This window comes from Sceloporus undulatus, chromosome 9 (genome assembly GCF_019175285.1).
Source record: "Sceloporus undulatus isolate JIND9_A2432 ecotype Alabama chromosome 9, SceUnd_v1.1, whole genome shotgun sequence".
NCBI classification, from domain to species: domain Eukaryota; kingdom Metazoa; phylum Chordata; class Lepidosauria; order Squamata; family Phrynosomatidae; genus Sceloporus; species Sceloporus undulatus.
This window is the reverse complement of record NC_056530.1, coordinates 33856570-33884412: the sequence shown is the minus strand read 5'-3', so window position 1 is coordinate 33884412 and position 27843 is coordinate 33856570. Positions and strand designations below refer to the sequence as shown.

General features: G+C 43.1%; 2 protein-coding genes across 7 annotated transcripts in view; both read left to right on the top strand.

The window, feature by feature from the left end:
* PACS1 (phosphofurin acidic cluster sorting protein 1) overlaps positions 1-12791 on the top strand; it is a 72808-nt gene extending 60017 nt beyond the window's left edge. The window contains exons 18-23 of one of the 3 annotated variants that reach the window (XM_042439557.1): positions 135-177; positions 3049-3091; positions 4863-4998; positions 6467-6693; positions 7418-7537; positions 8637-12791. In XM_042439557.1, coding sequence (XP_042295491.1) covers positions 135-177; positions 3049-3091; positions 4863-4998; positions 6467-6693; positions 7418-7537; positions 8637-8749 — 682 coding nt within the window. In that variant the 3' untranslated portion in view covers positions 8750-12791. The remainder of the gene's footprint in view (positions 1-134; positions 178-3048; positions 3092-4862; positions 4999-6466; positions 6694-7417; positions 7538-8636) is intronic. The other 2 variants (XM_042439558.1, XM_042439559.1) reach the window with 2 other exon arrangements.
* A 3633-nt stretch (positions 12792-16424) lies between these two features.
* LOC121915365 overlaps positions 16425-27843 on the top strand; it is a 31058-nt gene continuing 19639 nt past the window's right edge. For 2 of the 4 annotated variants that reach the window (XM_042439562.1, XM_042439560.1), the window contains exons 1-6: positions 18724-19426; positions 21647-21934; positions 23269-23321; positions 25832-25865; positions 26020-26105; positions 27758-27803. In XM_042439562.1, coding sequence (XP_042295496.1) covers positions 19295-19426; positions 21647-21934; positions 23269-23321; positions 25832-25865; positions 26020-26105; positions 27758-27803 — 639 coding nt within the window. In that variant the 5' untranslated portion in view covers positions 18724-19294. Of the gene's footprint in view, positions 16509-17889; positions 18099-18723; positions 19427-21646; positions 21935-23268; positions 23322-25831; positions 25866-26019; positions 26106-27757; positions 27804-27843 lie in introns of those variants that run through there. The other 2 variants (XM_042439561.1, XM_042439564.1) reach the window with 2 other exon arrangements.

The window sequence follows — 27843 nt, the reverse complement described above, 5'->3', positions numbered from 1 at the left end:
TCAGGCCTCATATTCTCCTTGTTTAGGAGTATGTCTGTAGAATGTAAAAGGGGATGGGGGGAGAAGGCCCTTGTTCTTCCATAGCTCTTCTGTCCTACTTGCTGGATTTTAACTGCTGTTTCCTTTGCCCACAGCCAAGATGAAGATTCTTACCAGAAATTCATCCCTTTCATTGGGGTAAGAGATTCTCAATTTCTTTGCTGTTTCACCCCATTATTTGCTTTTGGTTTGCACAAATTGTATTGAATTGATCACTTAGATAACTTAGAGAAAATCAGCTTCTGAAAGCAAATGCTCATGCATTCCTTTTAGACCAGTGGTTCTCAAATTGTGGGGCAGGACCCCCAGGGAGGCACAGGGGTTGCTCAAGGGGAGTGCGAGACTTGGAGGCCCTGGTCCCTCCTCTTCCTCCTTCTCCACTTCCCAAACTGTTTCTGTCCTGGAGGGGAAGCAAAAGGCAAGGAGGGTGCTTAGAACAGCCACCTCTCTGAGAGAGGAGGAGGAAGAGGGTGGGGAAGTTTGCTGGATCATGGACTCAGGCAGGGCCCATCTCAAGCTGCTGCTGCTGCATCCCTCACTCACCTGTCCTGTCACTGCTCTGGTTCTTGGGATGAAGACACTGCTGTAGCCTCAACCAGTGTGGCCTAGGCACACAGATGCCAAAGGAGAGTCAGGGTCTGCAATGGCCCCCAGTGATGGTGGAGGCCAGCGACACCTCTAGCTTGTGGTCCAGCCAGGCTCTGGCTGGACCCCCTCAGAGGCAGATAAGAAGTGGCCTTGGTGGCTCCATTCCAGAATGAAAGGCACATCTGACTGGCTGGCTGAGGAGGAGCAGTGCAAGTGCGCCACTTCCTGTGAACCACTGGAGCAGAGGATGTGTCTGGGCTTGCCGCTACTTTATACCACCGTCCTCCTGACTAGCCAGCCAGGGACTTTCATTCATAGGCACTAGCTCATGACAAGCTGCTCCTCTGGTCTGGTAAGATGGGTGGGTGGAGCAGGGGCTGGAGGGGGCCCAAGAAGAGGAGGAACAAACAAAGAGCCCTTTGGGTAGCTGTCTGTGTGGTGGAAGATTTGGGGGCCCAGCCCAACCAGCTTCCAAGAGGTCCCGTGTCTCTGCCCCTCTGAAGCACTCATTCTCTCTTACACTCAGTCACACTGTTTCTCTTGCTCTTTTTCTTTCCCATGCTCACGCCAATTTCCTGACCCGCTTACCTATTTCTTTGAGAAGAATTTATTTCAATCTCAATAGGTGATACACAGGATTCTTTTATCTCTTTGTTTATGACACACAAATCTTTCTCTGACACACATGTACACACACACATGCTCAGCTGCATGCTTTTTCTTGTTTGCTTTCTCCCTCATACCTTCCCAGCCAGTTAATTCTGTAGTTAATTAATTAGTTGTGTGTCTAATAATTACACATACTCTCATCATATTGTCTCTTCCTCCCTCACAGACACTGATTCACATGTTAATTAACATTCACATGTTAATTCTCTCTCTCTCTCTCTCTCACACACACACACACACACACACACACACAATGACACTTTCTCTCTCTCATAGTCACACACACATTAATTCTCTCACATTAATTCTCCTGCAGTGTGTGGGTCACTTTCTTTCACATACTAGTGATCTTTCACACACATTCAGTAATGCTTTTTTTCTGATCCCCTCCCCCTCAGATGCATTCATTCACAGTCACAATTTTTTCTCTTTCTTACACACACACTTAGTAATGTCTTTTTCTGACTCTCTCCCTCATATGTTCATTCACACACAGCCTCACACACAAATTCTGTTGCGCACACACCCAGTCGCACTCTTCATCTTTTTTTACATACTCGTATACTTGCCATGTACACGAGAGAATGAATGTTTCTGTTAGACTGTGTGTGTGAGAGAGTAAATGAATATGTGTTTGAGTCACAACGGTAAAACGTTTGATAACCATTGTCATAGATGCATTAAACTTTTGCAATCCATCTCATTCACAAGGCTATCATTCAGTACTACAATGTCCCCTTCTCTAATGATGCTAAACAGGAGTTGTGGCCTGAAACGTCAGATGTGTGATTTAGCTTGTCCAAATTTATCTTTCTGGGCTAAGATATAGGCAGTTAGTGGCTATACAGGCAGGTGGCTAAAAGCTGCCCGTCTTTGTCCCTGGATGCACTCTCTAAAAAGAAGCCACTCTAGGTAGCTTCTTTTTAGGGGTGTCATTATGGCACTTGCATGCCATGATGACACCCCTTCTGGAAAGCGCCGTTTGGGTGCTCTGACGCCCGTGCTTCATCATGGCGCACCACTAATAGAGTTGGGCACATGTGGATGCCCGGCCCTATCTAGCCCTAATTTCGGGCCCAGCCAGTGCAAAGCGCCCATCTGTACCAGCCCTTAGTCTGATAGGATCCCACCTAAAGAGTTTTGCAATGAACTGCAAGCAGCCATCCTATATCAGGGCTCACAAATATACAGTCGCCCCTTCTTATACACGGATTCAAGCATCCACATGTTCAAAAAAAGTATACATCTCAAATATCAAACCTTGATTTTTCATTTTTTATAAGGACACCATTTTGCTATGTCATTAAATTCAAGTGGCATTATAATGTCAGTGAATCACAAGGTGAGGTTGCATACTACAGTTTTCTGTCTCTGCCTGTGGAAGGTTTGAGGCCTGAAAACACATATGACTGAAAACCTCCAGTAGTTTGTTGTGCTACAGCTCCCAATTTCATGCTTCAAAGGTACTGCTTCAATGCCAAATAGTTGCTAATACAGACCTGATGAGATTGCAAAACAAAGGGGAGGAATGGCACAGGTTAGATACTATGGATTCACTGTTTTCATTATAATAAAGAATAGCCTGCTTATCTTCCATGGCTTTGAAATCAAGTTGCCTGCTTTCATTTGGTCAAAGGTGTTTAATTTTTCGCCTACATCTATAATATTTTACAGGCTTTGTTTGGAATGATTCACCTTTAGTGCTCTTTTCCTCTTCCTCCTCCCACTCTTTCCCTCCCATCTTTCCTGTAGGTGGTTAAGGTGGGCCTCATCGAAGATTCTCCTGCAGCTACAGGTATAGCACACCTCACTGAACAAAAACCAGTTATTGTAAATGCTCCATATCCAGGAGCAGGGTGATTTGCTTAGCTAATGTGGATTAGAAAGTGATTGACCCTTCTTGACAACAAATGAAACTACTTTTGTGATACCCCAGGATAGCTGTGTCCCCTAGTCTGTGCCCAAAACCTCCATGCAGAATTGATTCCATTCCTCTCTATCAGTGAATGGAGAGAGTTATCTTCTTGCTGAGCATGGGCGGTGGGCAACTGCAAAAAGTCAAGTTGTTGCACCCACCACTTTTCTTTTCCAACCAACCAAATACATAAATAAATCAGAGAACCAGTTCTGGTTTTGAAAAAAAATAGTGAGGCACCAAAAAGGTGGCGTCATCATAGTAAAAATGGAGCCCTTGCAGGTTTCTGGAAATATTTGTCAAAATATTATTTTTTCAGCATTTAGGGGTTCCAGGTGATGTACAGGGAACTTTGAGGAGAGCTTATGTGGTCCACTTGTTGTGTGCCTTCATGTTATTTCCGACTTATGACAAACCTATCATGGGGTTTGCTTGGCTAGATTTGTTCCGGGGGGGGGGGGGGTATTAGGCTAAGAGAGTGTGACTCGTCCAAGGTCACCCAGTGCTTTTACAAGGCCAAGTGGGGAATTGAAACCAGATCTGCCAGTATCCTAGTGCAACACTCAATTACACCATGCTGGCTGTTTATGTGACCCATAAGCCGCACAATTTCCATTGCTGAGGCCCATGACCAGATTCCACTTTAACTGTGACCTATGGAATCCTGGGTTTTGTGGTTTGGAGAGGGACTATAAGGGACATGGTGGCTTAGTGGTTAAGATTATCAGAAAGTTGGCAGTTCAAGGCCCGGTTCTGCATGATGGGGTGAGCTCCTGTCACTAGCCCCAGCTACTGCCAACCTTGCAGTTCAAAAACATGCAAATGCAAGTAGATAAATAGGTACCATTTGGTGAGAAGGTGACAGCACTCATGCAGTCATGCAGGCCACATGACCATCTGAGTCAGCTTAGTAACGCAAATGAGCAGCACGCCCTACAGTTGGTTATGACTAACTAGACATTCACCTCAAGAGAAAACCTTTACTTTTTTAGAGCCCTCTGACAGAGAATTCTAAATACCTGTCCCTAAATTGTATTTTCTAGGATTGCATAGGATACTGCCATGGCAGGTAAAGAAGAATCATATTGCTATAAATGTGTAGTGTGAAAGGGCCACTGATCTATAGAGATACAACTTGTGCTTCAACTGATAGGCATGCGGGAATTCCAGGAGCATCTGTGTTGTTCCAAAGCCATTGTCCCATTCCTAAACCCTGAATAACTAAAAAAAAAGGAGAACATGGAAATCAAATTGTCTTGGAGACAATTTTATTGTCCAAAAAGTGGAAGAGGCAATAAGGGGGTCGGCTATTTTGGATCTGATCCTAACCAACAGGGATTACCTAGTTAATGGGGTGCAAGTGGTGGGATCCTTAGGTGCCTGCTTGTTTTTCTGGAACTCATTCAATAAATTTTCAATCTTTTTGAATATAAAAATATAGTGCTTCCAGTCAAGACAAAGGTAATAGGATTAAGCAACAAGTGCCTCATTAAAATCTTGCATTTTAGGTAAATGCCTTAACCAAGGTAGAAAGGGCTGTGGGAGAGAATGTGGAAATTAACATTGCTGCCAACTTGAAGCCAACTGGAACATGCCTTCTGCTCTTCCTTATTCTTGAGGATTATACCCTTATGGTTTCTTTCCTTTTCAGGAGAGGGAGAAGATTCCCCCCTCATCAGCCTTACAGTTCCTTCCACTTCTCCCCCTTCTTCCTCTGGCCTTGCCAGAGACATCACTGCCACTCCTCCATCATCTCCTTCTATGACTAGTGGACTGGCTGTCATGGGGTAAGTCTGTGTGTATGAACTTACCAGGTGGATTATCAAGTTTTACAAGTTGGGAATCTGGGTTGTGTTTGGTTTGAAAAAGAATCCCAAGAATGTGTGTGTGTGTCTTCAAGTCAGCTGTCGACTTATGGCAACATGTACCGGTATTTCCTAGGGTTTCCTTAGGCAAGGAATCCTCAGAGGTGGTTTTGCCAGTTCCTTCCTCTAAAATATAGCCTACAGCACCTCACATTTGTTGGTGTTCTCCCATCCAAGTACTAACTAGGTCTGGCCCTGCTTAGCTTCCAAATATCACACAGGATCTGTCTCATAAATGCCCACACTATAAATCAAGGAGAGCACAGTGCATCCCTCCAGAAGTTCTTGGACTGCAGCTGCCAAAGGTCCTAGCCATAGCCTGTGTTGAGGAATGCTTGCAGTTGCAGTTCAGTAACATTTGGAAGTGTCACACGTTGCCTTTCCATTCTGTGGATCTCTCAGACAGTGGACATGCTCTCCTTAAATCTTGACAATATACTTAGATTAGGCGATAAATGGGTGGCCACTCTTCTTCTTTTTTCCAGTTGTAGTTTGTAGTAAGTGAATACGTGATTTTTCCCGAGAGCTCTTTTTCAGAAATTCAGAGATCTCACCACTACTATTCAAACTACGTATGTACTCTGCCAGCAAATCAAATCATCCCAGGAAAAAACTGCTCCTTCCAATGCCTCTCCCTTCTCCTCCTTAAATGGAAAGAATAGAGACAGTCTAGCAGACATCAGTTGTTTGTCTTCCTCTTCCTCATTTGCAAACCTTTCTAATCTTGCTAATACTGATCCATTTTTAGGTTTCAAGAAGGAAAGGGGATCCTCTTGTACCTCTAGGTTGCCAGCAATGATGTTACGTGTCCTGATAGCTCTCTGAAGCTGCTGAAGTTGGTCCTGAGAGCTGCCAAACATTAGGCAGCACTCTCAGCCTTCTTGGCGAGCAGCTTTGAGTTTGTGTTTGTGTGTGTGTATACATACACATATGCATACACAGAGAGAGAGAGTCAAATGGTAGAATGTATGAGGTTTTCAGTGCTGTCACTGGTATGGTTTAAAAAGAGCTTTACGCTTATGGAGAGACTATTTCTTTCCACGTATTCTTAATCTGTGGGTCATGAGTGTGATTTAGCAGGACCCTGAACTAGGTGTACAAAATATATTTCCCCCTTCAGTTTCCTTCTTATTGTTTTGAAAAGTGTGTTATATTCATTTTTATGTTAAGGCTTTAATAGCTTTCATGAGATTTTCAAAGGGATACATAATCCACCCACTGACCCCCCCCATCACAAAAATATAGAATGATTCCGGTTCAGAAATCTCTGCTTGTAGAGAGGAAGCATAATCCTGTTCATATTAGTGAAATATCCCTACTAGATGTGACAGATTTGCTCTACAATACAAAATTTGCTCACATCACCTCCTTTTTCTTTTTTGGATTACAGTTCTCCCAATAGTCCTTATGGTGACGTCATTGGGCTACAAGTGGATTATTGGCTAGCCCAGCCTTCAGAGAAGAAGAAGGAAGGGGAAAAAAAGGATGCAAGTTCCAAAAACACACTCAAGAGTGTCTTTCGCTCTGTGCAAGTGTCACGGCTTCCAAACAGTGGGGAAACCCAACTGTCTGGGACTATGGCCATGACTGTTGTCACCAAAGAGAAGAATAAGAAAGGTGAGAAATAGGGAATGAAACTTCCTTCATGTAGAGGTTTCCTGCTTGTGTGTGTAATGAAGTGATATTGCTGGGGTGACTGTTCTATCTCAGACTTCACCTGGTATATTATGTCTAGTTGTGAGTACGTTCAAAAATGATATTGAGAAGCTGGAGCATGTCCAGAGGAAGATGACCAAAATGGTGAAGGTCTGGAAACTATGCCCTATGAGAAGGGTATGCTGGGTATGTTTAGCCTGGAGAAGAGAAGATTAAGAGTGACATGATAGCCATGTTTAAATATTTGAAATAATTTCATATGGAAGGAGCAAGCTTGTTTTCTGCTGCTCTAGAAATTAAGACATGGAGCATTGGATTTAATCTGGAGGAAGAGATTCCACCTAAACATTAGGAAGAACTTCCTGATGGTAAGAGATATTCTACAGTGGTGGAATCTGCTTTGGAGATTTTTAAACAGAGGCTGGATGGCCATCTGTTGGGAGTGTGTGCTCCTGCGTGGCAGAATTGGGTTACTGGAAGGCCCTTGGAGTCTCTATGATTCTTTGATTCTGTCTGGATCTTTGTGTAGCAGCTAAGGAGATGGCTGGTTGTTGCTACACAATCAAGGTACCAGATGGCAACAGAGGCTTGCAGCATTCCCCCGTCCTACATGGCACACCACCTCATGTTTCTTGCCTTAAGATAATGGTTCCTTTTCATTGACTGGGGTCTTTGTGCTTTCTAGTTCCCACAATCTTTCTGAGCAAGAAACCCAAAGAGAGAGAGGTTGATTCCAAGAGCCAAATGATTGATGGAATCAGCCGGTTAATCTGCTCTGCAAAACAGCAGCAAACTATGCTGAAAGGTAATGCTTGCTTCTTCAGTTCCTGTGTTGACTACCCAGATGAGTTCCATTGTAATGAGGGAACACAGTAAGGGCAATTTTCAGTGTGTTTTTCTTTATTTATTATTTTCCCACATTGATGGATGCTGTATAATCTAAAGGAGCATTCTCAATATAAAATGGTACTGAAGAGAGGGAGCTCATGTCAAGCTGCACAGAAAAGCTATTTGGATGTAGCTTTAGCTGTGTGGACAAAGTAGGTGCTTGTATCATAGAACCATGCTAACTATTGCCCACCAGTCAAGTACTGTAACTGGTGCCTGCTGCCTTTTGTAGTAAGATTTTTTGACTCCTTGAAGCAAACTAATACAGGTGTTCCTGGCATTCCCCCCTGGCATCCTGCCCTGCATAACTATTCTTTTAAGTGATTAGCTAGAATGCAGCACATGTTTTGGACTAAAGTGCCTCCTAGTTTTTTTTTAGCTGGCATCAAGTAGCAAGTGATGAGAAAGATCCCTGCTCGGAATGCTAGAGTCCATGGCCAGTGAGAGCAAATATAACTCACTGATAGTGTCCATGTTCTGCATGAAAAGGTCTTAGAGAGCCTTTTCAGTGGCTGCTCCCATCTTCTGGAATGCCTTTCCTTGGGAGGCTAGGCTGGCCCTCTCCCTGCTGGTCTTTCAACGAATAAAAATATTTATATGTAGGCAGGTATTTTATATATAATGCAAAGCAGGATGGTTTTAGGTTTTTTAATATATATTTTATGTGATTTTATACTGGGTGTATATATTTTAATTGTTTTGAATTATATTGAGATTTTAAGTGTTTTATCTGTGACCAGCCTTGGGTTCCTCCAGGGAGAAAGACTGCATATAAATCAATCAATCAAACAAACGAACAAACAAACAGGTTCAATCCCTGACACTTCTGGGAATAACCTTGTATGATGAGTTAGTCTTACCTATGATCCTAATATCAGTCAACATAGACAGTAGTGGGTTAGATAAACCAATAGTGTGACTCAGTATAAGACAGATTTGATGTTTCTATTGAGCTTAATGGACCAATGATCAGATATGAGGCTGCTTATACAGTAAGTGTCTTTTGTTCTTTCTAGTTTCCATTGACGGAGTGGAATGGAGCGACATCAAATTTTTCCAGCTAGCTGCTCAGTGGCCAACCCATGTGAAACATTTCCCTGTTGGACTTTTTGGTTCAAAGCCAGCCTGATGGTGGCTATGCATCTTTCCTGCATCCTCATTGCTCTGTGATGTGTCATCAACTCTGTCCAAACCATCAGCCAAATTGAAGCTCTCCTGTGGTAACATCACCCATGTCACATTACTGTGTTTTGGTCTGGCCTCAATAGGGAGGGACTGGCTTCAGATGCCAAGAGAAATGCTACATTTTTGTTCTAGCCAAGGAGCACCCGCATACTTACTTTTTCATATTTTGCTGCCACGTTGTGTCATGGGTATCTAACACCCATCTGCTGAGTGTGCTGCATCTTGGGATTGAATTCCCCAAAGACTTCAGTTCTGCTCATCTTTCATTACACCTTGTGCACACTCCTTCCTTGAGCTGACCTGACACACCTGTGTCTTCCTGAAGAATGTGTATTGAGAACTAGCATTTTGAAAATCTGCCTTCATCAACATTGTTCCTGTTCATTGCATTCTCACTTTCATTGAACCAGGTGAGAGCTTTGATTTCTTAAAGTTCTACTCAGCCTTGGTCTTCTCAAAAGCACAAAGCTACAAAGCCTGTTGGCTATGTTAGCTCCCACACTCAATCTCAACTTGGCTAGCCATTAACAGTTGAGACCCTTCCTCCTCTGCTCCAGTCTCTCCTATTTCACAGTCATAAGGTCAAACATGCCAAATTGTTGGAAGGAGCCTTAATGTACTGTACATGTGAGGTTGTTCTCTCATTGCCTGGATAAGGATTAGAAGAATCACTTTGAAGTGAAGTAGAATTTTTCTTTAGCAGTTCCATTCATTCTACTGGCCTAGCTATGTGCATTCGCTGTTCTGTAATGGTACTAGTCATTTCTTGTATATTTTTTAGACCAAGCAAGTGAAGTAACTAATTCTTCCCAAGAGAAGTTTTTTTTTAAAAGCATTGGGGCATATTTAACTAAAATATACCTACATTCCAAATAATGCTCCATTTTCTAAGGTGATATTATAGTGGAGCAAGGAGTGGGAGAGGTTGTACATCATTGTAGGAAGAAAGATGATTTCACTGTGTAGCAGAGGTGCTCACTTTCAACTCTCAATACTGTCAACAGTGTTGAGAAGTGCATGATCCCAGGTGCATTCTGCACAAAACCCCTCTGGGCTTTTATCTGCTGCTGAGAAAGCTTTGTGGTATGACGCACAAGGATACTTGGAGCAGCCTATCCAAGCTTTTCTTCTACAGCCCACCTACCACTCTAACCTTTTCTAAGATGGGATCACAGAAGCATTCCTGCCTCCCAAAATCATTTGAAAAAGATCTGTATCACAGGGCATTTAAGAATATGTATGCCACCAGACATCATAGACTTTGACAGATGTTCCATTTCCAAAACATCTGTTCAGAGAGGCAGGAGAGCAGCCTATGCCCTGAGGTTTCTCTGTTGAAGGGAGTAGGTTTAATATTAGTGTACTAGTTTGGGCAGCCCAGTCTTTGTGACACAGGTGCAGTTATTAGCTGTCATACAGTGATAGTTCAGGAAGTGGGGGTTGGAGAAGAGTTGTTCCTCCAGAGTAGGTCTACACTTGAGTGGACTTTTTTTTTTTTTGTATGACTGATAGGAACAACATCACCCCAAACACCTTCCTTCTCCAAAAATATGCACTCTTGTTTTTTGCTAAGATAAAACATGAAAGCAAGAAGCATCTCCACACACACCAAAGGATGAAAAATGGGAACCACCTTTTCTCTTTTCCTAGCAAGGCTTGTCAGAGCCTTATTGCTTTCAGCTTGTTCCTGACCAGGAATAAAATAAACTACTGTATTCCCAATGGAATGTTTATCACTGTACTTTCGGCCCCGTGACACCAGCCCATTGACTTGGCTGAAAACTGCTCTGGGCCATATTAATTTAAAAGCACTTATCTGCTCAAGGCATATGATGTGTCTCTATCAGAAAGTGGGGCATATGGCCCAGAACCAATCTCCTAAATGCTTTTAGCATTTAAGAACATGTACTTAGCGATAAAAAAAATATTTTGGAGTAACTTTATGGAATAGGATGTAGGAGGAACAATTTTGTCTTCTTAAAAGTGGTTATGCTAGTTTACAGTGCAAGGAGAAAGTTGGAGTTGCAGATTAAAAGAAGGAAATGTCTGCATCTCTTTCCTTCAAGCTGTTTTTCCTTGGGGCCAGTTCTTTCAAATCCCCTTCAGGCATGTCTTTGCTGTTTGGGAGGAAGAAGAACCATAGGAACAGAAACAGTAACCAATATTCAGAATTCCTAGACAGCCTAAGACCCATTTTTAATTTCTCTAAAAATGGGTCTTAGGCTGTCAAGGAATTCTGAATATTGTTCTAGATTCTCACTTCAGGAGAAGATTCTTCTAAGTCGGGCTTAGAAGCCATGCATGGTGGCCCATCTAGAGTTAGATAAAGAGACTGCTTGGCTAACCTGTTTTAAATGGTTTTGTTGAGTGCCTAGCAGGTTACAATTCATGGTGTTGGGCAAGTTCACAGTGCAACTCCAGGGTAAGGTGGTACTTGGGATTGATGAGATTTGTCAGCTTCCAGGAAACACTGCCTTTGTCACAGTTTGACTTTTCAAATTCTCTAGATTTGCTCTTGTTTTTGTCCAATCTGAATGAATGTGAAAAAGCATAAGCTGTGCTAGGGACCCATGACCTGTTGGGCTCCTTCAGAACACACGCACACTCCACCCACCCACCCCAACCAAATTGTGCACTGCTCATACCATATGTGCCCATCCATCAGTCAGAAAGGCAGGAAGGTGCCTCACACGTGTCCAGTACAATGCATTTTACTCTGTGGACCTGGCTTCTCAGATTCATATTTGGCAAAGCCAGTCACATTCTTCCATTTGCAGCTTTGGTCTGGGACAGAGCGGCCTTGTTGGAGCTTAGGCTTGTCAGGATTTTGGACATCATTAATGGTCTGGGGATTGGCAACCGGCTTTCCCCCTCCCTCCTTTTAAATTCCCTTGAGACTCCAATATTAACCCTCTCCTTGTCCACAGCATCAGAGGATGGTGAGGAGAGGTTCATGTTAGGAAGCAGCTGTCCAGCTAAAACTCTGGAGAAGTAAGTCCAGCAGCTGTTTTCTGTGGAGTTGGGCTGTAAGTGAGCAACAGTCTCCCAGCCCAAGTGAGTAGTATTGTAGCAAGGATTCTGGCGCTCAAGGAAGTCCTTTTGTCACCATCTGCTCCTCCCAGATGGTCTAGTATCTAGCAGAGTGGAAGGTGTAAGCCACAGCATCCTAGCCCGGAGTGGAAATCATCCTTGAGGATGTGCAAATCGGCACCTGAGCAAGCAATTCCAAGAACTGTATGCATACGTACAAACATACATACATACCTACATACCAGCTGGACCCAACCATTATTTTCCTGGATTCTTCACACTCACCACCCCACAAACGGCTTTCTAAAGAGATCTACCAAAGAGAAGGATTTTGGCCAATGACTGACACTCCCACGAAAGAACTACAATTGGAGATAGGCAGCTCCAGAGCTCTCTAAGGTCTGTGTCTGTGTCCATTTGAGGATTATCGTGTATCCTGTTTTGCTGTGTGGATTTTGCACATTCTGAATTTTTTGTCAATAATTGAGATTGTTTGGATTTCTCTGTGTTCTTTTGTGCCGCTCACTGTACATAAATATGAGTTTTGTATATAATCCCATTTTTGTAAGCGTGTTGATTCTCTTTCATTCCAGTTTCATCCCTGAACTTCCAAATGGTCATATAGAAAATTCCAGCCTTAGAAGGATTTTGGAGCCTTATTGGTATTTAATGCATTTTATTCTTGGGGGTCTGTTGTCTCTTCCTCTCCGCCCCATTTTAGGAGTTTTTCATTAAATAAATTGTGTCTTTTTCTTAACAATTTTTGTTGTCAAGCTTGGTCACTTTATTTCTTCTCAGAGCCCTTCAAACACTGTCACAGTGGGAGAAATGGTTGAGGAGGGGACAGGATGAAGAAACTGACAGCTAAAATTGCACAAAAATGGGTTTTAACAATTAAATAAACACAGAAGTTAAACTATTCTGAGACTTTGGGCATGGGTGATATAATCCTAGGTTTAAAAGATCTCTTATGCCCACCTGCAAGTCCTTTGAATTTACAGGATTTTGTCTAGGCTTAGGTGGCAATAAACATGGGTGTCCTTGTCCTGCAGAATATCAAGAGAAGGGACTGTTGTCCCATGGATACATCCTTCACTGAGACACAAATGCTTTCTCAAATACATGTTGAAAGCATCTCAGTGTCTCTTCCTGACAGGCTGGACAAAGTAAGATGCACAGTACATCAGCTTTAAAGCAACTATAAAGGCTTGCACCATTACTGCATGGTTAGATCTATCTCCAGATTAAAGGAATCATAGAATCGTAGAGACCACAAGGGCCATCCAGTCCAACCCCCTGCCTTGCAGGAACTCTCAGTCAAAGCATCCCTGACATCCTAAAGTTGTTGTGAGTTTTGCTGTGTAAACTGCTAGGCTAGAAATGTTGCAAATCCTCAGTCTGACCTGTAAATGTAATCCAGTCACACTGTCAACCCTAACAAAGGAGCTGATGTAAGGAAAGAGTAAAGATGGGGTAAACAGTAGAGATGTGAGGGAGTGACCAGGCAGGCCCAGCTCCGTCAGGACTAGCCTGAAGGAAGAGGCTCCTTCCTCCATAACTGCCATCCTCTGGCCTGCGAGGGAGTGACCAGGCAGGCCCAGCTCCATCAGGACTAGCCTGAAGGAAGAGGCTCCTCCCTCCATAACTGCCATCCTCCGGCCTGTGAGGGAGTGACCAGGCAGGCCCAGCTCCATCAGGGCTAGCCTGAAGTATAAGAGCTCTCCCTCCAGCCCATCTGCCTTAGTCCAGGCCTCAGACAGAGAGAAGAACCCCTGGACCTCATCCCCTTTCCTACCACCATTTCCTTCCCCTTTTGTGTCGTGTTTTTTAGATTGTAAGCCTGAGGGCAGGGAACCGTCTAATTAAAAATAATGATTGTAAGACGCTCTGATAGCCATTAGGGCTGAAGGGTGGGGTATAAATACCACAAATAAATAAATAAATAAATAATGAGCTACTACAAGAAAGGGCACATAATTGGATATATTACATGGGATGGGAGAATCCAAACCTATAGCTGTGTTAGTCTGTAGAATCAGTACGTAGAGAGATCTTGTAGCACCTTTGAGATTCACTGAAAGAAAGAAGTTGGCCAGCATGAGCTTTCAGAGACTAAAGTATACTTCCTCATGGGATGGGAGAGCCATATATCTTCTTAGCTAAAGACATTTTGACAAATTATGGCATTTTCCAGTGATGGAGGTGGGAAAATCCTATATCGTGGCTTGCTTCCACCTCGTTGCTCTGAATAGGCAGGAAAAACAGACTTGAAGGAGTTGTCACCAGAGGGAGCAAGCTCCACCATCTCTCCATCTTTTGCCTGCCTCGGCTCCAAGTAGGCTATGTTTTTCCTTTTCTTTGTCTTAAAGACTCATTAAATTATTAAATTCCTTCTAATATGTATTCTTCTTATATGCATGATCTGTTCTCTCCCGCCTTGGCAACTACCTACAAAAACAGCTATGTTTTCTTTAGTCTTTGCTCCATCCTTTTGACTTCCTAACCTTTTCTGCTGAAGCAAAGCCAGGCATGGAGGAACAAACATTTCACAAGCCGCTGTGCTTTGAGGCATCTAGTCCCAACCCTAGTATTAAAGAAGAAGACAGCCCAGCCATGTCTTGCTCAAGAGGCTGAAAGGCCAGAGGGCCCAGGCGCAGCAGACGGAGAAGGGAGATCCCTCTGGCCTTGACCAGATGCACTGCGCTGCAAATTCCTGGGCAGTGAGATGGAGAACCTAAAAGGAATTGGCGTGGTTGAGGAGGGAGATCCCCCAGTCCTTGACCAAATGGCATCGCACTACAGACACCAACCCCAGTGAGATGGAGAACCTAACAGGACCTTGGCATGGCAGGAGGAGGGAGAACCACCTGTCTTTGGCCAGGTTGCACCCCACTTCAGACATCAAACCCGGCAAAGAGGTTTGGGCAGTGAGAGAGAGAGAGAGAGAGAGAGAGAGGAGGCAGGTTTGAAGAGGTGAGTGGTGATCCGATTCCTAATCTTACGTTTGCAAGTTTGTTTCTGCCTTGCATCGCCAGGGACCAGTGCAACGCTATGGTCAACATCTGCCAGAAATTGACCATAGAATTGCACTGGAGGAGCTACAAATGCTTAGTGGGGCATCATAAAAAATGAGCTGCCTGCCTTAGTGGAACAAATGCTTAGGAATTTCTAGGTCCTTCAGTGTGACTTAGGTTAAAGTTGACCATAGAGTTGTGCTGGAGGATCTAGATATTCCTAGACAGAACATATTAATCAAATTCGTTCATAATCAAATCCACAAAAGTCAAAGCGGCAACATTAGGAGGAACTTTCTGACAGTAAGGGCTTTTTGACAGTGAAACACATTCCCTTGGAGTGTGGTAGAGTTTCCTTCTTTGGAAGTTTTTAAACAGAGGCTGAATGGCAATCTGTTGGGGGTGCTTTGATTGTGAGTTCCTGCATGGCATAATGGAGTTGGCCCTTGGGATCTCTTCGAATGCTATGATTCTAAATGGGAATGACTGATTATTACTTGTCAGGAGAGGGATTCCACTACCCTCGACATTAAAGCCAGGCCCTGCAAGTTCAGCTTTGATTGAATGAAAGGCATACAGTCGGCCCTTCTTATAAACGGATTTGTTATACACGGATTCAAGCATACACGGTTTGAAAATGTTCAAAAAAAGTATAAATTTCAAATATCAAACCTTGATTTTCCGTTTTTTATAAGGGACACAATTTTTCTATGTCATATCTAATGGGACTTGAGCATACACAGATTTTGTTATACATGGGGGATCTTGGAACCAAATCCCAGCGTATAACAAGGGTCCACTGTATTAAGAATGTTCCAGAAATGGTGTCTAATCTAAGTTCAATTTGTTAGTAGCAAGTGGAAGTGTCTGATGGAATATGAGGTTCCAAAAAGGAGCAGTTGTGTGTTATTAGCAAGATGTCTAAGCAGGTAGAATAGATTGGTGAGCATAGGACTTCTATGGCCATCTGCTAAAATTCTTCAGAAACCTTCTCTCATTTCATCATCTGTAGAAACTTCATTTGTCTTAGTTCTTATATTTGTTTAAATATAAGCATGAGGTTAGAAGCCAGGTGTCTTCTAAAATGAAAACTAGCATGTTCTAGAGCCTAAGATACCTCTTTTCCTGTGCTGGTTACAATGGATGTTTCTGGGAATAGAAAAAAGCAGCAGGAACAGAATTCTTCTGTTAGAGAGAGGCCTTGCCTAAGTTGGCTATCTGAGGTTTGGGGATTCTTTGTCCCACGGAAGCCTATTTCATATGGCTCTGGGGAAAGGGGAGATGGTTTCCTTAAAATAAATGAGGCTGTCATATAGAATTGCATGTCCATTGTCACCCAGCACCTTGGTTATTTTTTTTCTCTTGCTTGCTGGGCCAAGTGTAAGCTACGTCTCCGATTTCCATCATCTCAATTGTACTGGGGCATGTTAAGCTTGTATCCAAGGTGCTTAATGGTGCTCAGTTACCAGCGTTTTGTCTGAGGTCACGTGGCCAGTGATTTGCTGATCAAAAGAGAAGAGTTGGGTTCCTGATGACTTTCTTTTCTTCCTAGTATGTAGCTGATCTCCTTCATGACCAGAAGAAGCCAGTAGTTTGTACATGTTCCACTATCGAAGTACAAGCTGTCCTCTCTGCAATCCTTACAAGGATCCAGCGATAGTGAGTTCACCAAACTGCATCAGTGGCATCTCCATGGGTTTTTAAAAAATGAGCTGCCTGCCTTCAGAATATCTTTTTCTATATGTGTGTGTAGGAACGTATGTGAGAATTTGCTGAGTTTGGTTTGGTGTTGCCTTAGTAGACTGTCAGGATAGATGATGTACAGAGGAGAATCATCAGAGCTCTATGACATCTTCGTACATTTTCTCTACATATAAAAGCCTAGCCACCCCCCACCCGCCTCCCAAATTCTCTTCCAGGATACATAATAGTAGAAATGTATGGTTCTTTTATTCACTTTAATGAGAGCAGCACAGATTGCTTGTGGCTCCTCTGGGTTTCTTTGCAAGCTTCAAGCCATAGTGAGCTGGGAGAGTTGGTTTCCCAACATAGTCCTGATTGCTGCCTCAAAGGAGGTTCCACTACTTGGCTGTGGCTTCTTCATCTCACAAGCAGTGAGGGGAAGTCAAGACCTATATAATTAAGACTATCTTTTGGGTTCCTTTGCTCCCTGGACTCTTTGTCACTGTAAGATGCTTCTGTCAGGAGTTGACAGGGCACATTGTAAGTTCTCCCTAGACTCTAGGGCCTAGAGGATTCACGCTATATTCTGTTGTCAGTTTAATTGGAGTTAGGAGATTGCTTAATGCTAGGGCGCAAGCCCTGAAACATCCAAAGCAGTGTCTCTTGAGTGTGCCAAGAGTAATTATTTGTGGAATTATGGGTGGAAACCTTTTAGAGCAGAGAGGATGCAGGCTTGAGCTCCAGCACCTCTCATCTTAGAAACTGAGCTTTCTCTGAAGCTGTTGATGGTGGTGTTAGTATCCAACTTTACAATAATATTCTCCTTGGGAGTATGTCTGCTGAAGTAGAGGGCAAGAAGAAATATCTGTGCTTGTGAAACTGGAGCCTTTTGCTTCATCTACCCGAGTTGTTGGTTTATTTATATAAACCTAGTTGGAGGTAAAAGCAGATGTCCAGGCTCCAAAAGGGTTTGCAGGTTTGCCTGGTCTCTCCAAAACAGAAGTATTGCATTACCTACTATCGGTGTTTTGTTTGGAGGCAGCAATAGTTCATCTATCATTGTGGGATTTTAATATGTGCTTCTCCAGTTCATGGGTGCCCCCTCCTGGCCCTTGGGTATCCTGTTTGTCTGCAGGGATAAAATTCTGCATGCCTTGAATGGGTTTTGAATATATTTGCATCATCAACGCCATCTTTATTTGAATCCTGACACATGTGAGCAACAAAACTTGCAGAGATGCGTAGAGATGAAGTTCCATAGTGCGATGCATGAGTGAGATTATTCTCATAGATATGCTAAATGCAACAACATCTGGATATTCTAACCAAAGTGTTTCTGTGTGGGTTGCTATGATAGGTGAGCAAGATGGACTGGTATTAAAAAGAAGAAGGGTGGAAGAAGAACAGATTGCAACTGGAAAGGAAGGAACAGATAGAACCTCGGGTTCCTTTCTATTCTGCTGTCATAGCAACATACAACTCTTTTAAGTCTTCTGTGTTCCGTTTCTTGAGCAAAGGAAAAGAGTGGAAGTTTTCCATTCATACTCCTACCTTATAGGAGCAGAGGTGGGTTCATCAGGATTGGTTGGTAGAGATGGGTGCCGTTAATAGTGTGCAAAACAAAGCATATACTGGAGAACCTAAGAGGACAGCAAATTGGTTATAGTTATACAGGTTGAATCTCCCTTATCTGAAATGTTTGGGACCAGAAGGGTTTGGGATTTTGGATTTTTTTTCAGATTTTGGAATATTTGCATATACATAATGAGATATCTTGAAGATGGGAGGCAAGTCTAAACATGAAATTCATCTATGTTTTGTGTACACTTTATTCACCTTAGTGCAAAGTTGGTTTTTTTCACACTTTTTACCTTCGCTGCTCAAGATTTTATTGTCAGTTTTTCAGCTACCAAAATATTTTGTTGTTGTTGTTGTGTGCCTTCACGTTGTTTCCGACTTATGGTGACCCTAAGGTGAACTGATCATGGGGTTTTGTTGGCAAGCGTTTTGGCAAGCGGAGGCTTACCATTGCCTTCCTCTTAGGCTGAGAGAGTGTGACTTGCCCAAGGTCGCCCAGTGGGTTTCATGATCGATGTGGGGAATCAAACCTTGGTCTCCAGAGTCACAGTACAACACTCAAACCACTGTACCATGCTAGCTCTCCTTATTCACATAGCCTGAAGGCAAGTTCACACATAATATTTTAAATATTTTTTATGCATGAAACAAAGTTTGTGTACATTAAAATGTGTCACTCTCACAGCCATTCAGGTGGACAATTTTGGAGGATCTTATAGTTTGGAATTCTGAATAAGAGAGACTCAGCCTGTAGTTCATGTCTTTATAACTAGCTTGCTGTTGCCAAGATTGGAAAAGAGGTCCATGTGATTTTCTTTCCCCTCCTGTACCTGAATAATTTGGCTGCCTTCCCTTTGACTTGGGTAGATGTGGAACCATTTGACTGACAGAGCTGGGTCAGTCAGCAAGATACCTTGGACTGGTTCGAATGGAGAAAGGCAAACCCTGGGGTTGGCCTTGTTAGATGCAAGGAGAGGACTTGTCCAGCACCTGGACAGAAGACTGAACAGTCAGGCATAGATGGTACAGCTAGGTCACAGTCATCCCCATTATGCATCACGTTTTATTGAAATGACCCAAACTATTTTCAAATTGGAATAAGCAAATACTGCCTCTTGTCCTGTCCTCTCTTTCCAGTGGCATGTAAGCAACAACCCAGCAGACACAATGGGGACCCATTTGGGATGGGATGCGCATGTATGAAATATTGGGGTCTACTGACATTTCTCTTCTTTCTTCTTGCAAGAGGTATCTGTATGGAGCAGAATGTGAGGTACGTGAAGGAGCCCGGTATTACTAAGGTTGCCACAAAGCAGGTAATAAGCACAAGCTCTGGAAAATATATCAAGGTTATTGCTTAGACTCTTATCCAGCCATCCTGTTAATAGTGAACCAGGGGATGCAGACAACGCTAGTCTTAAACAGCCTAGTCTGCCCCTGATGGTCCTAACTCCATTTGCCTGTTCTCTATCTATTTTATAACTCGTATAACTATTGTAAGCATGTAATCTGTACTTCAATGTTATTTTGTTGTCGGGAGAGGGTTGGGGATTGTTTTATTGCTTATTATGTTATTAATGCTTGATTATTATGCCATGTCATGTTATTTTAGCATATGTAATTTTATATTGATGGCTGTTCTGCTGCCAGGGAAGTGCTGGGGATTGCCCTTTAAATAATTATGTTATGTTATGCCTCCATTATTATGTTATGTATTATGCTATGTATTTTAGATTTTGTACTCTGTATTCTTTATTTTTAATTCTTTATTTTTTGCTATAATTACTTTATTGTTATAATATTGCTGTGATGTATTGATGGGAGTGTATTTTGTATTTTTGATACCTTGCTTTGTAATCGGCTTTGATTCCTCAAGGAAAAAGGCAGAATATAAATAAATTGTATTATTATTATTATTATTATTATTATTATTAGTATTATTATCCCCCTCCCAAAAAAAAAAGGCTATTAAAAGCAAGGATTAGCAATAAGGTTGCTCCAGATGAGATTGGCTTGCAATTCCCATCAGCCTGTCCAGTGAAGCAAGTGGTTCAGTTGCTTCAGAAAAATGCAAACAGAGTGATGCTACCAAGAAGAAAACACTACTGGGGAGACAGGGCTATGGATCTAATCTCTCTCTTCCCCCTTTCCTCCCTCTCTCTCTTGTTGTTAGCAGCCCTTGCGTCGACCCAGACCCATAGCAATCCTATGGATGAGAGATCTCCAAGACCCCCTGCCTCCACTGCTCTGCTTAGGTCTTGCAAAATTCATGTTCCTGACCTCCTGAACAGAATCCATCCATCTAGCATGCGACCCTGCTCTCTTTCTGTTTCCCTCTGACTTTCCTAGCATTATTATCTTTTCCAGTCTGTCGTGCCTTCTCATGATGTGGCCAAAGTACAATAGCCTCACTTTGATCATCTTGTCTTCCAGGCAGATTTCAGGTTTGATCTTTTCTAGGACTCATTTGTCCTCTTGGGCATCCATGGTATCCTCAGCATTTTCTCCAGCCCTACATCTCAAATGCATTGATTTTCTGTTTATCCACTTTCCTCATTCCAAGCTGTGGAGGCTGGCTGAGGCACATTGGGGTTGCTTCAGTTCTGCCAGCTGGGTCTAGGTGAGAAGGGATGTTCACAGACCCTCCTACCTTCAGGCTTGAAAGGGGCTGAGCGGGACCTATAAGGTTCCTGTTGCCAAACTTATACCCTCCAACAGTCCCAATTTGCAGGAACAGTCCGGATTAATTCTCCATCATTCCATTTTTCAGCTGCTTTGAAAATGCCCAGTTTCTCTCTCTTTCTCCCACCTTTGTCCTCAGCTGATTTCAACTGCTGCAAACTGAAGTCACACTACAGAAGTAGGTTCCATTCAGTTAAAATGCAAAAGTAGTTTGCACTCACTGGATAGAGAAGAGAGGAGAAGAGGGGACAAGTTTTGTCCTTCCCAGTAGGTTGAGACAAAAGGAAACTGCTGCAGCTTGTCCTCACTTGTTTCTTCTTCCTCATTAATAAACCTTTGCTGTCTTGATCACTTCTGATGTTGCTTGGGCAAATATGTCCCAAGTCAGAGTGACCAGACATTCTCCTTTTCCAGGACATGCCCTTCATATCCACCTTCAGTCTCTGAGGAATTCCACAATGTCCTCCATTTATATTTCTATGAGTGTTTTTAGCTGTTATTTGGTCTTGGCCTACATTTTTTCTTGAACGCTCTACATGTTATGGTGCCTCGTCCTCCTTTGTGGTTACGACACCTGGTCACCAGGTAGAATATAAATGTGCAGTGGGCCCTTGGTATCATCTGCTGAGCTTGGGCTCCAGCCCCCCCTCCCCACGGATAACAAAATCTGTGGATGCTCAACTCCCATTAAATACAGTAGCCTAGTAAAATGGTGTCCCTTATATAAAATGGAACATCAAGGTTTGCTTTTTGGAATTTATCCTTTTTGGGAATGTTTTCAAGCCATGGATAAGGAGGTCCAGTTGTACACATAAATCAAATCAATCTCATCAGTGTTCAAACTGCATTTGCAGGATGAAGGAGAGAAGCTCACATCCAATGAACAGGTAGTCAAAGAGACAGTGGGACGTTTACTGCAGGATGAATTGGATAAGCTTCAGGTTGAAGAAGGGTCCAAGAAGGAAAGAGAACCATTAAAACCAGAGAAAAAAGGAGACAAACCCACAGTGGAGGACGCATCCAAATTCATGGTGAGGGAAAAACCAGGAAAGAAATGGGACAGTCTAACTTTGCTGGATGAACTGTCACCATTCTCGGAGGAGGAGGAGATGGACGAGCGAAGCGACAGTCCCAGTTTGCAGGTTAGAGAAGTGAAGCCTACAAGTGGGGAAGGGGAAGAAGAAGATGAAGGCCCCGCAGGCAGTAGGGTCCCTAGGGTTGGTGTCACCTGGTGCCATAATTCCTGGTATCACCCCCCCCCCTTCTCCATTGACTTCATCCTATACCACACCACACAGAATCCTTAGTGATGTTATATATATTTTTGTACTACCCATAAATCGTAAGTTCCCTCTGTCACTGAATGCGATGGTGAGAGCTGTGACAACAAAAAATTGCATTTTTAAAAAAATGATTCCTTTAAGATACAATATCATACGCACAACCTAAATGTATTGGCATATACAGTCAGTCCTCCACATTTGCGGCTTTGACTTTGGCAGATTTTGCCTCACTGGGAACACTGTGTCCAGTTCTTGGCACCACAATTCCAAAAAGATGTTGAGAAGCTGGAGCATGTCCAGAGGAGGGCAAGCAAAATGGTGAAGGGTCTGGAAACCATAAAGCCCTATGAGGAGAGATTTAGGGAGCTGGGTATCTTCAGCCTGGAGAAGAAATGGTTAAGAGGTGATAGGATAACTCTGTTTAAGTATTTGAAGGGGTGTCATATTCAGGAGGGAGCAAGTTTTTTTTCCTGTTGCTCCAGAGAATAGGATATGGAGCAATGGGTGCAAAGTACAGGAAAAGACATTCCATCTAAACATTAGGAAGAACCTCCTGACAGTAATACTTTTTCGATAGAGGAACACACTCAGAGTGGTGGAGTCTCCTTCTTTGGAGGCTTTTAAACAGAGGCTGAATGGCCATCTGTACAGAGTGCTTTGAATGTGTATTCTTACACGGCAGAAAAAGGTTGCATTAGATGGTCCTTGGGGTCTCTTCCAACTCTAGGATTCTAGTTTAATTCCTTTTTACTGTCATTTTTGAAAGTTTTTCATTGCACTGTGTTCTTAGACTGTAAGCAGCTTTGAATCCCAATTCTGGGGGAAAGGCGGGGTACAAATAAATATTATAACAACAAGAACAACAACTTTGTAAATTCCAAATGTTGATTTTCTTGTCAGGACGATAGGCATGGAGTGGGATTCCTCTGACTTGCAAAAGAAGACACTGAAAATCAGTCACAACTATAGCTCTTATATTTTTGGTGTCAACCTTTCCTTGGTAACTGCTCCTTTACTTTGGGCACCTAAACTGTATTTCTAAATGGTCTAAATAAAGTCTGAAGTTGCTGTAATGATAGAAATTTGAAGAGTGAAGGAAAATGTCATGGGGCGGTATAATTATTATTTGGGGGGGTGGCAATGTCCCCATTTGTTCTGCCGCATTGCTATACCCTTGATATCTTACTTTGCAGGATGAAACAATGGAGGAGAAAAAGGAGGTGGAGCAGGAGAAACAGATCCCAAGGTGAGAGAAAGGAAGACATTTAAAAACAACTGAGCCCACCAACGTCAACATCAGCCTCTTTCTATCTCTCTTCTACCCCAGTTCATCTCTCTCTCCCTTATTCACACACACACACACACACACACACACCCGTATATACTCGACTATAAGTCAACCTTATATATAAGTCGAGGGCAGGTTTTGGGGCCAAAATTATGGATTTTGATATGACCTGTGGATAAGTCGAGGGTAAAACTTAAAGATATGTAATGAAGGATGTAAAGGACGAAGCAAAGAAAAACAATGCCAAAGAATTTACAAGATTCCAGCGGACATAACTATTTGTGCACATACTAAAGGCTAGATAGATGAAAGAGTAGAGGAGGGTCAGTGCTTCGAGGGCAGACTAAACTCTTGCGTATTTGTATGTAATATGAGTTAAAATACAGTACTTACATTGACGCATGGATAAGTCGACTAAGATATTTTGGGTCTTATAGATGTGTGTGTGTGTGTGTGTGTGTGTGTGTGTGTGTGTAGTACCCTCCATTTTTATTTTAATGTCCTCCTTATCCTCCTTTGTGGTGAGGACATCTGAGGGGGCCATTCACACTATGGAAATAAACCAGTTTGGAACTAGTTTATGTTAAAGATGTTCACACTTGCCCTGACTGCACTCGGTGCAGTTTGCAAGGGGTGGTGCGGCCAAATTAGTGCATTTGACACCAGACCCCTTAGCGGTTCTTTTTTAAAGAGCTGCAACAATCCGCATTTTTGGTGGTGTGAGTACACTACCATATTGTTTCAGATCGTGCTGCATTGTTCCTGGAAATGGAGATTCCTGGAAATGGCTCCATTGTAAATTGATATGGTGGCAAATGTGAACGGCAACAGGTTTAAAATGGCACGGAGAGATTTGATCACGATAAACGTAGTGGGAACACCAAGGCAATTCTGAATTGGTTCTGGATTGGAGCGGAGATGCGAATCTCTTTATTCAAAAGAGTAAGTGTGAATGACCCCCATGGTGACCCTTCAACCACCACTATGCCCTCCTGACAAGAGTTCTGAAAAAAAACCTCAAAGTGAAAGCAAAAAAATCAAAATATGACAATGCCATAACCAAAAGAACATTTTGTGGGCAGAAGAGGACACAAAATATTACTGGGTGATGCAGAAAGAATGGTGCAAAAGTAAAGATGTTCTAATTCAGTTTTGCACCGTTCTTTTTTAATCATCCTGTACATTGCATGCCATGGGCTCAGTGCACCCCTCTGCCTGAGCTGACTTTGAAAATATTACTTTTCTGAACCACAGTTGCCCAAATCCCACCACTAGCATGGCCACTGGCAACATTGGCTAGGCGTTAGCTCAGAAAAATAGCTCTTTACAACCTCTGGATGGGTTCTGTGTCCCATGTGTTAAATTCTCAAAAGCATCATGACTGTCTATGGAGTTTATCACATGAACAAGACCGGGAGTTTATTCTGTGTATATCCTGGAAAAATTGCGTAATTACACGTAACAATTTCACACACCATCTCACAAAACCCACCATTAAAGTGGTCACAAAGAAGCATTAATGTGCATCTTTTTACTTTTGGGATTTCAGCAACAATGCATTTCCGATATCACTTTATTTGCACAATTGCGTGTGATAATCATTTGTGCAATTACATGCCATTTCCGCTTCATTGGCAGGATGCTTTAAATGCACTTTAATCTCTCTTTAATGCCAAAATCAGCCCCAGTGTGATAAACTCCTATGTCACATTAATGCTCCCATCCCAAACTCTACCTGAAAGGAATAGGTATGGGTTCTCACACCCTTATCGTTGCAGTCATATTGAATTTTCTGCTTTGGGCGCAAGTGCTCAAATAGGTAAGATTCTCCTCTAAAACAAGGCAGGCCTCCTTCAATACCTTACCCCCCCACCCTCCGCCAGTAAGTGGTTTTTTGTTATTTCCACTTTTATTTGAAGAGGGTAGCCCCTGTTAACCATCGGGGGAAATGCCTCTCCACCAGTGACTGGTGCATGCCCATTCCTGTTTTAAGTATTCCTATTGTGTGTGAGAGCCGGCATGGTGTAGTGGTTTGAACATTGGTCTACAACTCTGGAGTCCAGGGTTCAAATCCCTGCCTAGCCATGAAACCTGACCTCTGGCAAGTCCCACTCTCTCAGCCACAGAGGATGGCCATGGCCAACTCCTTTTGAAGAAACATGCCAAGAAAATCCCATGATAGAATCACCTTAGGGATGCCGTAAGTCAGAAACAACTTGAAGGCACACCACAACAAGCAACAAGTGTGTGCAAAGCAGCAGAACCTGAGTAGGAGGGTCTGGTCCAGGAACCAGAAACCCCGATACATTAGATTCTTCCCACAGAAAGTGGGTGCTAGATTTTCCAGATTTTACATATATTTGCATATCATTGTCTCGAAACCATTTCAGTTAATGGCTTGTTATTGCTGTCCCCACCTCTGTTTCTCTTAACTGAACTCCACTCTTTTCTGTCCCTCCCCCCCACAGGCCACCACAAAGCTTATGGTCTCAATGCAGAGAGGTAAGAACCTGGGGAAGACTGGGAGACCCCCGTCCCACCATCTCAGCTCAGGCGCTGGCTTATGAGGAAAAGCAGAAGGAGCGATGTGAGACAGACTTGGGCATATTGTGTGAATGTCAATCCTTTTTATAACTTGATTCAATCTGATTTGCAGAAGTTAAGAGGTGGTTTGAGCACCAGTAGCAACAGCAGCCCAGGTAAACGGAAGATATCCAGTCACCCTTTTGGCTACTTTTCCAGGTGAGAATTTCTCTACATCTGTTTAGCTACATCTGTAGGGCTGTAGTACATCTCAGCCATTTGATCATGCTCTCTGTCCTACCCTTCATAAATCCAAATCCCCTCAGGTCAACACCACCTGTACCCTGCCAGGTCCATTGGGCAGCTCACAGCTACAGAAACTTCTCCAAAGATTCTGGCTCCATGGAAGCCGCCAAATCAATTTTCACCACTAGAAACCTTAAAAACCTTTTAGCTGGTCAGTGCTAATACCATTTTCGGAGGTAATTCTCCACCTGCAGAGATCATTGTGCATAGCGCATCATCCAACCAAATCAATAGATTTCAACCAACTTTTCATACTCTGAGTGGTTTAGAGAATATCAAGATGGACCCATTCTTCCAGGGCTGGGCTAAAGTGAAGGACACGATGGCACATCTCTTCCCATGCTCCACATGCAAAGGATGACTGGCTATGGAGTAGAGATCCCTCACCACACCATAGGACAGTAGGCCACTTTACTGGAGAGAATGGGATGGTTGATGTGACCAGTTGATCATGGCCACTTCAGTGCAGGCATTCCAGGAATGCCAATTCCTCATGGCATGTTTAGCACAGCTAGATGATTACAGTCATCTTAAGGATGGAGCAAGCTTGCTTTCTGCTGCTCCAGAGACCAGAACCTGGAGCAATGGATGCAAACTATAGGAAAAGAGATTCCACCTCAATATTTGAATGATCTTCCTGGCAGTTAGAGCTGTTGGACAATGGAAGACACTCCATCGGAAAGTGGTGGAGTCTCCTTCTTTGGAGGTTTTTAAACAGAGGCTGGATGGCCATCTATTGGGAGTGCTTTGGCTGTGTATTCCTGCATGTCAGGGGCTTGGACTGTCTGACCCTTGGGGTCTCTTCCAAATCTATGGTTCTTTGATTCTATGATAGAGTGCAGCAGATGATTCAACACCATTCTTTCAACATGGTGGCCATTTCAGAGCTGATTGGAGCAGACGATTCAACATTAATGTCTTTCCCACTCACCACCTTTCCCCCTCATCATCTGATCTATTTCTCCACTCAACCCACTTCATCTGATCGTGTTTGGCTACTCCAGTGCCTGTGGTGAAATGGGCTTGCTGCTACAGCAGAGCTGAAACAGCTTTGCTGAAAGAACAGCGTTGAATCGTCTGCTGCAGTAAGTGACGAAAGAGCTGCATTCAGTTGACCATGCTGAAAGGCCTGTGATCCATTGGCCATGCTAAACTAACTTTGATGCGGTCACACTGAAGCAGCCACGATGAACCAGGTGCAAAGAACCATCTCAGACCCTTTAGTTGAGTGGGGGAAACTCAGAGCCACTAGATGCCCTCCTTTTCAGGGATGCATCCTACATTTCAGCCTACTGTTCTGAAAATTCCTGGTGGAATTCCACAATGTCCTCCATTTTGCGCGTGACTAAGAAGCATTAATTTATATATGAGTGTTTTCAGCTTTTATTTCGGAATTTCCTACACTTTTCTTGAAGATCCTGCATTTTGTGGTGTCTTGTCCTCTTTTGTGGCTAGGACATCTGATCCCCCTGGTGAAGCTGTGTGGCACAAACAACCCTATCCCTATGTTTAGTTGTAGAAGAAGGTGCATATTTAACTTGGGTTTTCTCTTTTCTTTCATAAAGTTTTGCAAAAGCCTTTGGCTCAGACAGTTCTGCTGGTCAAGGGAAGGTAAGCTTGTACACTTCCCCTCTTTTTTTGTTCCATCGCT